This window comes from Corylus avellana, chromosome ca6 (assembly GCF_901000735.1).
Source record: "Corylus avellana chromosome ca6, CavTom2PMs-1.0".
NCBI lineage: Eukaryota > Viridiplantae > Streptophyta > Magnoliopsida > Fagales > Betulaceae > Corylus > Corylus avellana.
Window position 1 is genome coordinate 2,012,768 of NC_081546.1, and position 15,091 is coordinate 2,027,858.

General features: G+C 35.4%; 1 protein-coding gene and 1 pseudogene across 6 annotated transcripts; one reads left to right on the forward strand and one right to left on the reverse strand.

The window, feature by feature from the left end:
- Positions 1-297: 297 nt before the first annotated feature.
- Positions 298-2,157, reverse strand: LOC132183938 (protein LYK5-like; annotated as a pseudogene).
- Positions 2,158-5,142: 2,985 nt separating this feature from the next.
- On the forward strand, positions 5,143-12,136 carry LOC132184689 (putative pentatricopeptide repeat-containing protein At1g19290). Of its 6 annotated transcripts, none has more exons than XM_059598412.1 (4): positions 5,143-8,719; positions 8,818-8,971; positions 9,975-10,085; positions 11,509-12,136. In XM_059598412.1, the coding sequence occupies exon 1, from the start codon at positions 5,337-5,339 to the stop codon at positions 8,202-8,204; it is 2,868 nt and encodes a 955-aa protein (XP_059454395.1). In that variant the 5' UTR covers positions 5,143-5,336; the 3' UTR covers positions 8,205-8,719; positions 8,818-8,971; positions 9,975-10,085; positions 11,509-12,136. The 6 variants fall into 6 exon arrangements, with proteins under 6 accessions (XP_059454395.1, XP_059454394.1, XP_059454393.1 ...); XM_059598411.1 differs by lacking the exon at positions 11,509-12,136 and adding an exon at positions 10,452-11,025; XM_059598410.1 differs by lacking the exon at positions 11,509-12,136 and having other exon boundaries at positions 9,975-10,448.
- The last annotated feature ends 2,955 nt before the right edge of the window (positions 12,137-15,091 follow it).

Below are 15,091 nucleotides of genomic sequence, written 5' to 3' on the forward strand. Positions count from 1 at the left end.
TCACAACAGCCTTTCGTCCATTTCAAAGAAACCTTTTGAAAATGCTGATATCAATGAAAGAGTTTCTTAAATGTCCCGGGATTTCTATTTTCCATGACTTTAGTGAGCTTGTTCAAGCAAATCTTGTGCACAAGTTTGACAGGGCACTGGCTGGTGGATCAAGAGGTAAAGATTTGAACATGACTTAAACATAAATTTGTACAAGGATTCATATACTAAAGATGATGATATGTTTGTTAATTCTTTTATCAAAATATTGACTTGACATATGTACAATGAACTCTTACCTCGATAGCTTCCACTCTCTAACGAGTTTCACCCGTTCTGAGATGTAATGGAGCCAACATGAAAAGCTTCTGTTGCCTCAAAATCCGCCTGAATTTGCAGTAGAGTGGATACTACCTCCCACATGCTTGGTCTTCTTTCTGGTTCTTGTGTCAAGCAGGTTACACCTAGTTCAGCCATTTGGAGAGCAAATTCATCCCCTTCATTTCCTTTCAGAGTCGGATCAACAAACGAACTAATCTCAGCTTTTGGATTCTTTCCTTTTATGATGGATGCTATTGCAGCTGAAAGATCTACTTCTCTTTGGTCCTGTACAATAATAGCCTCTTTCCCTGTGATCAGCTCCAGCATTATCACTCCAAAAGCATAGACATCCACCTTGGGAGTCACCAACCCTGCCCTTTGATACTTCGGCGCCATATAACCCCTAGTCCCGACGACGTGTACTGTCACGGCATTGGTTCCTTCCCTCTCTGCTGTTCTTGCAAGTCTGAAATTCCCAATCTTGGCCCTCAGATTGCTAGCTGTTTAATAGAATATTGCTGCTGTTGATGTCCATGTGAATGTAGGGAGGTTCAGTAAAGTTGTGAAGATAGTGAAGTCCATTTGCAACATCCACAGCAATCTGAATTCTCTTATTCCAGCTTTTTCTGTCCTTGGAGATGTCTCCCCTTAGCCATTCTCTTAGATATCCATTTTCCATATACTCAAAAAGAAGATAGAAACAGCCGTACTTTTCACAGACACCCTCAAGCTTTATCAAATTAAAGTGTTTGATCTTCTGCAGCCTGTTCACTTCCTTGGGTGCATCTCTAATCATTCTCTTAACAGCCAAGGTCTTCCCACGAAACACCCCACGATACACGGAGCTCTTTAGTCTATTCTCGGTACTGAAATTTTCTGTGGCTTTCCTTATCTCCTCAAATCGGAACACTTCCAAAACTTGCTCAAAGTTGGCAATTTCTACACGGAAATCTTCACTTGATTCCTTCTTTGTTTTGCCTTCGCAACCCCTCGCCGGAAACCCACTTGTCTTTTCTTATAAAACAGACAGAGGGCTGATAGAATGACACCAAGGACTAGCAAAAAGCAACCTGTTGCAAGACCTACATAGAGTTTTCTCTTTGATTTTTTGGGATTGGAAGCAGGTTTTTGATGGTGAGTTATGGTTTCTGAGCTTGAAGGTTCAGTTAACAGAGGAATTAGAATTGTTGTAGAAGGAATAAGAACTGGATTTTCTTCTGGAAAAAACCCATTTGCATAAAGTATACTTCTCACACTTACATTAAATCTCTCAGCAATATCAGGAACATGATCACCCCTGTTGACCAAGTAAGTTAGCAAATACCTTGTGCCGTCTGCAGTTTGATTCCTTGTAGGACAAGCACATCTAAGTGGCACATGCAATTCCACACCAGGAGGTAATTTTAATTCATTATCTGTATTCACATGCCTAAGAGCATTACAAGTTGATAATCCCTGGTATATGTTAGTTGCTATAGAAAAATATGTGCCACCGGCACCGGGGGTAACGATATATGTGGTGCTGGAACTGTAGTACTGACCTGCACAAGAACAATTCACAGGAACAATTACCTCCTTGTTTGTTGGGAACACTGTTTGCCTTGAGACGTTGTTGATTCTAGCAACCTCTTCTGGGATTGAAGATATGAGGTCTGAAATGTTGGTAACTGAGTTATAGGGAGATTGAGATCGGAAGATGAGGAAGGCTTGGCTGGATTGGTTTTGGGCAGTGCAGGTGTAAAGGAAGGCTCGAGAGTTGAGGCAAATTGCTGCTGAATAGTTCTGTTGAGCATTCATATGTGAAGTGAGAAAACTGAGCATAAAAACATTGAAGAGAATATGATACATGTTGAATGTTACTATGCAGAAATGGGTTTCCAAAACTATGAGAATTTGAGAATAACTATAGAAGATTATAAAAAGTTTAATTTGATAATCAAATTGGGTTTTAGCAACCCTTTTTATGGAGCTGCTCCATCAAGTAATGATGAGAAAAGATTATGTAATAAAATATAATAATTCTGAGACTCGAAAAGATTAAGATAATCCAAGCTGTGCCGGCCTGTGAATCTCAGGGCCGGCTCAGGCCCTAGGCGAGTTAGGCCCTCGCCTAGGGCCCCCAATTTAATAAGGCCTAAAAAAAAAAAAAAAATTAAGTTAAAAAAAATTAAAAAAAAAAAAAAAAATTGGACCAACAAAAAAAATTGAAGGCCCAAATTTGTTTTAATAGGACCTAAATTTTTTTTTTATCAAAATTTAAGGCCTCAATTTAATAAGACCCCAATTAATAAACCCACTATAAATTTTAAAAATAAATTAAAAAAGGACAAAGCATTAAAGCCTTATATATCATTACGCCAATTCCCTAGAGCTCCTGACGCTACAGTACACGCCTACATCATTCAGTCATCCTCTTGGCCTCTTTCTATAAATTTTTTGTTTTTGATGAGAAAATATAAACGTTAGAAATAAAATATTACCATTTATTTTCTATTTATTATTTAGCCATCTAGGGAAAGCCAAGAGCCAAAAATATAAACTGCTGTCAACCATGGACATTTTAAATATCAGTCTCTATATTTGCTACTTTACCTCTCATCTTTGCTTGCTCTTTTTTGAGTTTTTATTCTCTGCCTATCTTATCATTTTTCTCTTCATCTCCGACTCCGAGTGACTAAGTCTCTTGTCCTATCTCCAAGAACTGCTTCATAATTCCTTTGCCAAATCAGGTTTTATTGTTCTATTTTTGTCATTTATTTTATTATAGTCATAATTTTTTTTTGATAAATCGTGTTTGTTTAATTTGTTAGTATTTTTAATTAAATATGTCTACTAGAAAATATGCATCTGGATATGAAAAACTTAAAAAAAGAAAAAGAAAAAGAAAAGTAGACAAATTGATTGAATCTCAAAGAGGAGCTATAAATAAATTTGTTATTAGTAATAAACAAAATATTGTGGATAATTTAGGTGAAAAACTCATAAATGAACAAGAAACTCATCAAATAGAAGATACTGAAAATGTTATTGATGTCTCTAAATCTATTGCTACAAATATTATATATATATATATATATATATATATATGTTACTTTAAAAAAAATGAATTAAAAAAAAAATTAGGCCCAATTTCAAAGTTTTGCCTAAGGCCCCAAAATATGTTGAGCCAGCCCTGCCTGTGATGCAAGTTTACCTGCAAATTGTCTAATTTAAAATGATCTAATGCATATTTTAGTCCTAGACAGGCCCTCTCAATCCGGCTGATCAAACCCTTATCTTTTTTTTCGTTTACTTTGTCTTTGAAAATAAATAAGTTGATCAAACATTTGACATACCCAACTACATTGTTTCAAACCAGACACCTACTTTACTCCATACGTTTCCCTCTCAAAAAACAAAAGAAAAAATCATGCACCGAATTTTCTGTATAAGGGGGACCAAAACTCAAATAAGAGTATATATATATATATATATATATATATATATATATATGAGAATCACAAGTATTTTGAACAGGTCAATCTAATTGACTGAATTAAAAAAAAAAAAATCTTTTAATCCAGTTTGCAAGAAAATTTTGTCATTTTTATATTAATATTAATATTAAGTTAAGTCATAAGATGCGCCGCGGCGACAATGGAAGTTGTAAAGGCGAGGTTGTCGTCCTCACAAGTTGCGGCCCATCCGTGTGCCAGTGTGATGGGTAGGGGACCAAATTACAAGCCCAACGTTTGATCAACCCTCTACTCCCCCAAAAATGCCTTATAGCCCAAAAGTCAAAAAGCAATTGTGGGAACGATATAAAACCCTAGGCCCATCTCACCCTAATCCACCAACAAGCCTGACAAGTCAAAATAGGAATTATTGTAGGGTTAGTCAATTAATGAAGTTTCTTGAACAATTACAAAAGATGCAAGATTACCAACAATTTTTTTTTTACTAAGGCCAAGAATTTTCTTCAATTTAATTTATTGATTGACATGTATCTAAAATGAGTAATGACAGACATTATCCTTGTATTTTATTAATTAATGTGATTTTCTTATTGAATTTGTAATAGATTATTATTGAATTATGATCTAATTATGATGATTTTAAGTAGCTTTTTGTGTTCGCCACTTTTTTTAAAAAAATTTAAAATACATCACATCAATCAATGTGAAATGGGCGTGAAAAGTTGCATTACTTGTTTACAAAACAATTAAGAGCATATAATTTGTCTAAAACCTCCATATTATATATATATATATATATATATATATATAAAATACGAGACAAAAATTACATTTAGCAATTTGTTTTCTGGTTATGTAAAACACATATTTAACTTTTTGATTAGCTAATTTTAGACAAGTACTATAGCTTAAGGATTTGTTTGAGATTACGTTTGAGAGGTTTAAAAGTGCTTTTAACACTTAAAAAATCCGTTTAAAGAAAAAAATACTCGTTTGGCAAAAAAAATTAAAAGCGCTTTTAAGAATTTAAAAATCCTAAAAATGGCCAAAAAACACGTTTGATAAAAACTTAAAAATAAAACTTTTGCTCAAAAGTTTTTTTTAACTTAAAAGCTCTGTTTCTCAAACGCAATCCTAAATGGGCTCTAAGTATTTTTTAAAATCATTTTTCTCTCCTTTTTTTTTGCTACATTCATTTCTCTCTTATCTCTTGGTGGTTTAAGAAAACAATAAAAGATTATTGAGAAACAATATTTAAAGAAAATAGAAAATAGAATAGCAAAGTTGTTGAAATTTGTATTTAAAAAACATAGTAGATAAAGTAAAAAATAATGCTTATTATTAGGTAAAATGAAAATATTGCTGGGCATATTCCGAGTCCTGGCAAATGACGATAACCTAGCCAAACTGTTCAGGTGAAAGTGAAAGTGTGTAGTCTCCGAACTCAGAAACCGGTGTTTCACTTGCTCACACACTCCTAATGGTTGTCGGAGAATTTTGAAGCTACGATGGTACGGATTCGACAACAACAGCAACTCTCTTTGCGAAATCATTCGACCCTCGTTGCCTCCGATGCTCAGGTACTTTCCGACCTCCACTCCTTTCCTGCTCTGTCATCTCCACTCAGACAGATCACTGCACGTGTCTCGTCCCCTCCAATGGAAACGTCGGGACGAATACAAGCTGACCCGACCCGAACTGGTCGACCGGATATCTCGCCTCGTCGTCCTCCGACGGTTCGATGCCCTCGGCGACCTCTCCTTCGAGTTCTCTGACGGGCTATTGGACTCCGTTCTTCGGCGACTCCGTTTAAGCCCTGGCGCGTGTCTAGGGTTTTTCAAATTGGCCTCAAAGCAACAAAATTTTAGACCTAACGTCAAATCTTATTGTAAACTTGTTCACATACTGTCTAGAGCTCGAATGTACGACGAAACGAGGTCGTATTTGAACGAATTGGTCGGTCTATGTAGAAACAATTACTCGGCGTTTGTTGTTTGGGATGAGCTCGTTAGAGTTTATACGGAATTCACGTTTTCGCCCACTGTTTTCGATATGATTTTGAAGGCCTATGCTGAGAAGGGTCTGATAAAGAATGCACTACATGCGTTTGACAATATGGGGAAGCACGGTCGTGTGCCGAGTTTGCGGACTTGTAATTGTTTGTTGAGCAGTCTGGTTAGAAAGGGCAAGAGTAACGCGGCAGTGCTAGTTTATGATCAGGTGATTAAGATTGGGATTGTGCCCGATGTTTTTACGTGTGCCATAATGGTGAATGCATATTGTAAGGAGGGGAGGGTTGATAGAGCTGTGGAGTTTTTGAGAGAAATGGAGAATTCGGGCTTTGAAACAAATGTTGTGACTTATAATTGTTTGATTGACGGGTATGTTAATTTGGGAGACGTGGAAGGAGCGGGCAGGGTGTTGAGGTTGATGTCTGAACGAGGTATTTTGAGGAATGTGGTGACTTACACGCTGTTGATTAAGGGTTATTGCAAGCTAGGTAAGATGGAGGAAGCGGAGAAGGTGCTTCAGGAGATGAAGAAAGAGGAGTCTGTTGTAGTGGATGAGCATGCTTATGGGGTGTTGTTAGATGGGCATTGTCAAGCTGGCAAAATGGACAATGCAATTAGGGTTTGGAATGAGATGTTGGAGAAAGGCTTGAAGATGAATATATTCATTTGTAACTCCTTGATCAATGGGTACTGTAAGCTTGGTCAAGTTTGTGAAGCAGAGAGAATTTTTATGCGTATGGCTGAGTGGAACTTAAGGCCAGATTCTTATAGTTATAATACTCTCGTGGATGGTTACCGTAGGGAAGGTCATATGAGCAAGGCTTTCAAGCTTTGTGACAAAATGCTTCAGGGTGGAATTGAACCAACTGTTGTAACATACAATACACTTCTCAAGGGGTTATGTCATGCGGGTGCCATTGATGATGCTTTGTGCCTTTGGCGTTTGATGCTGAATAGGAGTGTGGGTCCAGATGAGGTTGGCTATTGTACTCTGCTTGATGGGCTGTTCAAGATGGGGGATTTCAACAATGCTATTATGCTGTGGAAAGATATTTTAGCACAGGGCTTTACTAAAAACAGGATTGCTTTCAATTCAATGATTAATGGATTATGTAAAATGGGGAAGTTATTTGAAGCTAAGGAGATTTTTGACAAGATGAAAGAACTAGGATGTTCGCCTGATGGAATAACATACAGAACCCTGTGTGACGCGTACTGCAAGTTTGGAAACATTGACGAAGCTGTGAAACTTAAAGAAATGATGGAAACAGAAGTTATTTTTTCTTCCATTGAAATGTACAATTCTCTTATTTGTGGATTTTTTAAGTCTAGGAAATTAAGTAAAGTGATGGATCTTCTTGCTGAGATGCAGACAAGGGGATTATGCCCAGATGTTGTTACCTATGGCATCCTTATTGCTGGTTGGTGCAATGAAGGGAGGCTGGATAGAGCTTTTAGTACATATTTTGAGATGATTGAAAAGGGTTTTGCCCCCAATGTAATTATTTGCAGCAAAATTGTGAGCAGCCTGTATAGGCTTGGTAAGATTGATGAAGCAAGTATGCTGTTGCAGAAAATGATGGATTTTAGTATTGTTTCAGATGAAAGATGTCTTAATAAGTTTCTCAAGGATGATGTTAGACATTTAGACATTTTGAAAATTGCTGATTCATTTGATGACAGTGCTAAAAGTTTTTCTCTACCAAACAATGTTGTCTACAATATAGCTATTGCAGGGCTATGCAAGTCTGGGAAGTTTGAAGACGCAAGAAGAGTATTATCAGCTTTATTACTTAGAGGCTTTAGTCCAGATAATTTTACATATTGTACCCTAATTCATGGCTGTTCAGCTACTGGCAATGTGAATGAAGCTTTCAACTTACGGGATGAGATGCTGAAAAAGGGTATTGTTCCGAACATTACTACATACAATGCTCTTATAACTGGCTTGTGTAAGTCGGGAAATTTGGATAGAGCACAGAGGCTTTTCCATAAACTTCACCTTAAGGGGTTAACTCCTAATGTCGTTACCTATAATATATTGATTGGTCAATACATTACAACTGGTAATACTATTGAAGCCTTTAAATTGAAAGACAAAATGATAGAAGAAGGGATTGTTCCATCTGTTGTTACCTACTCCACGTTGATCAGTGGCCTTTGCAAGCAGGGAGATATGGAAAAATCCATGAAGCTTTTGGATCATATGGTCGAGGCTGGCATGGGCACAGACCTTTTCACATACTCTAATTTGGTTCGAAGTTACGTCAAATGTGGAGACATAGAGAAGGTTTCCAAGCTTCATGATATGATGCAGATGAGGTGTCCCTCTTCGGGTATTATTTCTCATGAACCAATGGTTTTAACCAAGTGCTCAGATAGTAAAGGAATACCTGTTGAGTATTACACGTCTGAAGCTGTGAGTTGATGAACTCAGTGAACTAATTCTATCATGTAAATGGTTTTGAGTTTACCATGGCCTTGTGTTCTTGAATGTGCGTCCTCACACAATAATATTCAAATTCTGGAGTTGTGACCTCTATATTAAGGAGGGCTATAGTCTCTTAGAGGTCCAGGTAATGTGCATTGCAACACTGACATGTTGGCTTCTATGTTGCAAGATTGTGCAAGTAAAGGTGGTTTCATTCGTGCAGGACACAATTTGTCAGTGCCATGCAAAAGCATATGAAGGTTCCTCTCCATTTCTCCACCATCAAACTGTATGTTGCTTCATAATTCCAAAAGTTGACCAGTTAAAACTTCAGTTGACTACTTGGATCGTTTCAGAAAGTAGTTTCTTTGGGTGCCTGTCTGCAATTTTATGTGTTTGGAACCAAGATGTTTATTGGTATTGCGGACAAGTTGCTGCTGGATCTAAATCATAACAAATCATTTCCAGCAGAAATTCCCATTCTCAATGCTTACATTGTCTGTTGTTCAAAGGTATTTGCAAGCTAACCTGTTGGTCCTTTATGTTGTTTAGATTGTTTAGCAATTATTCTACTCAACAGCTCTAAGTCAGCAAACGGGGTTTCCTGCAGTGAAAAGAGGAGTAGATATGCTGGCGGCGGTATTTGAAAACCAGGGAATCTACCGAAAATGGAATGTCTTATAAGCACAAGAGATTGCCCAATATGAAGCTGGAGCTGCATTTTTCTCCTGCATGATACACCTCAGTACATTGATGTATATATGGTATCTTAGTTTCATTGCAAACTCTGCGTTGTTATATGAACCTTGCATTGTTGTACGAGCATGTAACCTATGTAAATGTTCTGTTTCATATTGAAGGCTAAATTTTTTTTGTCATACATCCCAAATTCTAATGGAAGTGTACTTAAAAACTTGTCGTGGGGATATATAGAGAGATATGGGTTTGCATTCATCAATCTTAAGTACTCAATTCAATATTCATATTTTGGCACTGGGTTAGATATGAACAAGTTTAAAATCTATCCACCTAATTGCGTGTTTTTTCTTTAATACTCTTGGGTAATGAAAATCTAATGGATATCCTAATATTTTTTTGTTTTACAAATCTTCCTCTTGTCTCTGTTACATCAATTCCAGGGTCTTGTTTTGTGCTTCGAGAAGCCCATCCAATGCATCATAATTTACTGGTTCATCTAGTGGGCTGGGATTTGGGTCTGGCCACTTACCTTTTCGTGTGTTCACCAGCTTGCCAAGCTTGCAATAGAAATGTTGCTCAATGGTCGTCCACCTGGCAACCACACTAGGTTATCTTTCTTAAGCTGTATTATGAAGTACGGTTTTTGGAAATCATATAGGGTTGTTTGTAGTCTGTACACGCCAGCCAATGAAAAATATACTGAAGTCTGTTCTAAGAGGATCTTAATTCAAAAATTAGGAGAAACTATGGGATATAACAAGAGATGTAGTATTGAGATGCGATTCTTTATTTCTTGTTTCATAATTGGTAAAAGAGGAAAGGGAGAGCCCCAAGTAGGGGGAGATCCTCCAAGGGAGACTGGAGATGTGTTTTCAATATAATTCATATTTGTTGCATTTTCTAAGACTTTAGGCCCTGTTTATCAACTGAACTTTTTTGTCTGAACACAAGAATGTTTTATGCATGGATGGCACCCTTTCTTTCAAGATCAGCAGCTCTGCTGTTCATGTGGAACTTCCATGTACCTGTTAGTTAAGTCTCTCTAACTGATAAATTCTATTATTATAGGTCACAGAATGACAATGCCCTTATCCAAGTAATGGCACACCGTATGCCCCCAAAAGGCAAGTCCTGTATCTAACAACAGTATCTCTGATGAACAGATGACTCATCTAGGCGGTATGGCTGTTCTTCCTAGTTTAATACCAAGTGGGGTTGTTTTCTTGCTACTGTTGCTATTTACTTTTTTGTGGGTAATTCGTTCTTTTATTTTAATTGCTAATGTCTGAGGTAATTCATTGGTTTAACTTTTAATAATGATCTTATGGAATTGGTTACAATAGATAGTGACTAAATCAGAATATGGCGTGTTAAAAAAGAAAGGGAAGATATGTTGTGCTTTTTAAGTATTTGATGAAGTGCTTGTTTCGTGGGAAGTTATGGGGTAGATGGTGAAGGGGATGGCAGATGGCTACCCTGTTTGGACCCAAAAAATATGAATATTTGTTTATTCATTCTATTTTATTTTATTCTATTCATTGACAGCTGTTGATTCAAACTTCGAAGTATTCTGGCATGAATAAGGGAAAAGACTATTGCTTCACTTCACTTCACTTCCTACACTACATGTCCTCGAATCTCGATGGCTTGTTTTAGCCCAACCGAACACAACAAAACCCTAGTTAAGAGAGCTGAATCAATGAAAACCGTGTATACATATAAGGGTGCTGCTAGGTTACTATTACTTTTATTTAAGTTTTACATAGTAATTCAGACTTACTACGTCAATTATCAAACATATAAATTTGATTGTGATTGACTTGATAGTAGTACTACATAGATTGTCACGTTAGTTTATAAGCCTAGGTGACATTTAACACGCTAGCCACTAAACAATTGAATGTAATTGTGGCCGATGTGGCAGAATTACATAGACTATCACGTGTGTTGAAATTAGTAGTTTATATTCTTTCAGGCATAGAGAGTAATATTGGAATACTAGTGGTTAATCAAGTAAACGAAGCAGAGTGAATAGAGCGTACAATTAGAGTTTTCTTATATATATGTTATGTTGTAATCCTAAATCATTTATAGTAAAATATAGTCGAACTCTCCTGTGGACATAGTCATCTTGCTGAATCATATAAATTTATGTCTCTATTCTCTCTTGATTTCTCTATTTTCGATTTCACATTATTTATCATTATTATTATTGTGCATAGTAACAACGTGAAATATATATATATATATATTTTGGGGCAGCTCTGGTTGCTTAATTTGTCTGTATTTGGTTGGTAGAAGGCTTCCTTCACATATCTGGTCTGTTTAGGTGTTGTCAAAGTCGGTTCAATTGTAATTTTTCATGTGATGGTTGAAAAGATTACAAACCAATAGAGTCAAACGGCTCAAACCATGATTAAATCATTCGTATTCTCGGCTTGCTAGCTTTGCACATGCTAATAAATGATCATGCTGGAAGTCGCTGCCTTTTTCATCCAATTTAATTTGTATTCATTCTCCTTGATTTTTTTTCCCCCAAATTTCTAGAAAACATCATTAGTTCTTCATTAACTTATAATTAATTCTCTTCCCATACTTGCAGATCCGTCCCAACCGAGTCAACTGCATTGGAAATATAATTCATTTTATATATATACCATTAGATCTCTAAAATCTAATATGAATCGTACAATAAATTTCTTTTAGTTTTCTTGGTTTTACTGATTAGAGACATCATTCAATTTCTTTAGACTAACTTTTTGAAAGTAGAACTCATGATTAAATTAAGGACCAAATAATTTTTTATTATTTTTTTCCCCCCGGTTGTGGGTAGGGGATGCAATCCAACAATGACATAAAATCCAAAAATAGAGAACCATTTGACATAGGCTTTGATCTCTCAAAGGAAACAAGTGATTGAAAGCTGTTGCTGATCTACAACCAGGACAGCTTAGAGTTTGAGGCACCTCCAAAATTGATGGGCCGAAAAGGAAGCCTCATCTAACAAGAGGTGAGCTACTTCAAGATTCAGGCAACTCCATGAGACAGAAATAAAAAGAGAAAGAAGCAAAGCAATCAGCGCTTCAACCGCGTACTGCTTTGCTTTGGTCAAGAAGCAACTCCTCATGTACAGACAATCACTTCGAATGATACATGCCTTTACTTTTCCCCTTCCCTGACCAACACTTCAATGCTTGCCAATGAATTGAGAAAAGAAAAAGGAAAATGCTTTGACAATTCCATACAAATTCATGTATCAGTATTTTAAAAGTAAAAAAAAATTAAGTCAAGAAAATTTAATTGTTTAGTAGCTAACATGATAAGTGTCACATAGACACATTAGTTTGTAAAAGACTTGTAGGAAAAACTTTAGTACCATTTGAAAAATGGATTATCATGTTTCTTTTCTTTGTTTTTTGTTTTGTTTTTGTTCTTGTTTTCCAACAATGACAACTCTTCGCATCTAATTCTCCCAAGTACTAACCCATAATGATTTGACCCCGGTACCTCAACCAAAAGAAAAAACTCATAGAGTGACCACATGCTTGCCCTCAATACCCATCTAAGCTGATTCTATATCACTCTAACTGCAACAACACACTTCCCTTTACTTGTTTTTATTACTTGAAAGAGAAATAATAGTAATTATAGTTTTATTTCACTTTTATTTTATTTTGTTGATGTGGCACTGACGATCGGCTCTTATTAAAAATATATATATAATAACTAATTGATGGTGCCGCATTAATAAAATAAGATAAAAGTATGGTAGATAACGGTGTTCTACTTAAAATTACTTACCCTCCCATCAACCTTTTTCATGAGTAGGCTACATGAGTCTATGTTCCGAGCACAAAATAGTTAGTGGGGAATTTAGAAAATTACTAACATTTGAATGCTCTTTACTTCAATGCAACCAAACCAAATAATCTTTTATAATTTTCAGAAATCTTAAAAGACTACTCCGACCAAACGCTACATTAGTTGTACTATACATCCATGAAAGCAATCTTTAGTATACGGCCATTTAGAAAGTGGTCCTTCACATGTTTATCTCACAAATATTCTTTGTGTTTTCGAAAGGATGAAAAGAGGTGGTCCTCTTAAAGAAAAAACTATGAAAAAAATTTATCCAACCCAAGGCAAAGCAAAGTTTCAAGTGATGTTACAAATAAAATGCTCGTGTGCCCACAGAACAAAAATTTGTTTGGTATATTATCTTCTTCGCATTAACATTTTTAAGAAAATTTAAAAAGCACTACTAACCAACGCGATTGCAATCGGCTTTCACTCCTTTGTCTCCATCGTAGTCTGTCTGTTTGCAATTATAAGAGGCTCTTGATAAAATTTATATGTTTAGATAATTCGAAACTTATTAAGGAACACATGAGTCTTATCAGAAGTCTCTTTCAATTATACTGATAATTACAATACATTTTGATTCTTAATAACAACAATGTGATCAGTTTAGAAGGAGACATACACTATGAAGTGGCAACTTAGTTTAGTTTAAAATAAATAATTTTCTGAAATTAGTTTAGCTTATTCACCTCAAATTCATCCATGGAATAATGTGACAACAGCTGCATGTCTCACGAGTCAATCATGCATCAAGCTCAAAAAAAAAAAAAAAAAAAAAGCTCTCTTGGGACAAGTACTTTTACTTTTTCTTATAAAGCTTTTTCTTTTTTCTCTCTTTTTAACAAATTGAAGACATGATTCATGATGTCACTTTAGTTAATTGATTAAGAATATTCCTCTAAGAAGTCCAGTAATTACACGCAAGTACTCTATGGCTTTCTCTTTAATCTTAATTTTTATTTTTTAGTCAACTATCCTCCATTATTTTGTTCTAAACTTTAGGTAACAAGTTGATTTGGCTTACCTTCCACGATTAATTAATTAAAATTTTCCATCAATAATTCAAATAAACGGTGAAAATGGTAAAATTGAGGAAGAACTTGTACTCCTAAAGGTTAAGATTACTATTTTTAATTTTCACTCTTTATTTAAAATAGACTAATTATTTAACCACTGAAAATAAGCCAAATCCCATCTTAAATTGTTCGAGCAAGTTTTGGAAAATGCAATAAATCTTGACCGCATAACACACAGAAGTTATAAAATTCAAAGCCGTCCATACTTATCATTCTGATTGATACTCCATACATTTGAAAATTCAGATGAAATTGACTAGGAACAATTAAACATGCCTCCCAGTTCAAGAATCTGTAAACCAGAAAAAAAAAATAAATAATAATAATAATAATAATAATGATCTTCAATGGATTGGGGAACAATCCCATTAAAAAAATTTAGTACAAAATTAAATACCCAAAATTATGAATGGACAACTGGGAGGAGGGTTTATTTATTATTATTTATTTATTAATTTTTGATCTGGGGTAATAATAATAATTAATAAGACTAATTTTTCTGGAATAATGGGGCATATGATAAGTCGACGGACATATCTGACATAACGCGTGCCAAACGCGGAGATTTAGGAAGCTGAGACTTACGGGGAAGTAGGGCCCACGTGCGTAAGAGTATTCCAGCTTGATTCTGATCCTGTGCCGTACATCACTCTTACCTATTAAATGCAAAGCCACGCGTCATACATCCAAGCCCTAGCAAGCTCGAGCTCTCATTGTTTCGGGTACCTTCTTCCTTCTCATCTCCCTACCCTACCGACACTTTTTTTTTTTTTTTTATTAAACTTTGTGTTTATTTTATAGTAAAGGATTTAAAAATGGGATCATACAGGTTGGTATTTCAATGATATTCTAATTGACCAATAAAATGAAAATAACTCCTTTTTTTATTATAAAAAAGTCAATTTATTATACTCTCAAGAAAGCATACTCAATTGGGTAATAGGTCAAATACGACTCAAGCCGGAAATATCCGGTTGATAATCACATTATTAAATTATATGGGAACGATAGAGGGAGGCAATTGGCAACAAATAGGAGAGCAAAATAATAATAATAATAATAATAAGAAGAAGAAACAGAAAAAAGGTCTTCTTCTTAAGCCATTTGTTAATCTATCAACTTCTGTTTTTTGGGCTATTATTTTCTTTGCAAATTAAGATAATTGAACATATTTTGAAGTGCAATTAAATGTAAGCTCACATTGGATGCACAATTGTGTTTAAAATAAAACTAGATTTTCTCCGATTC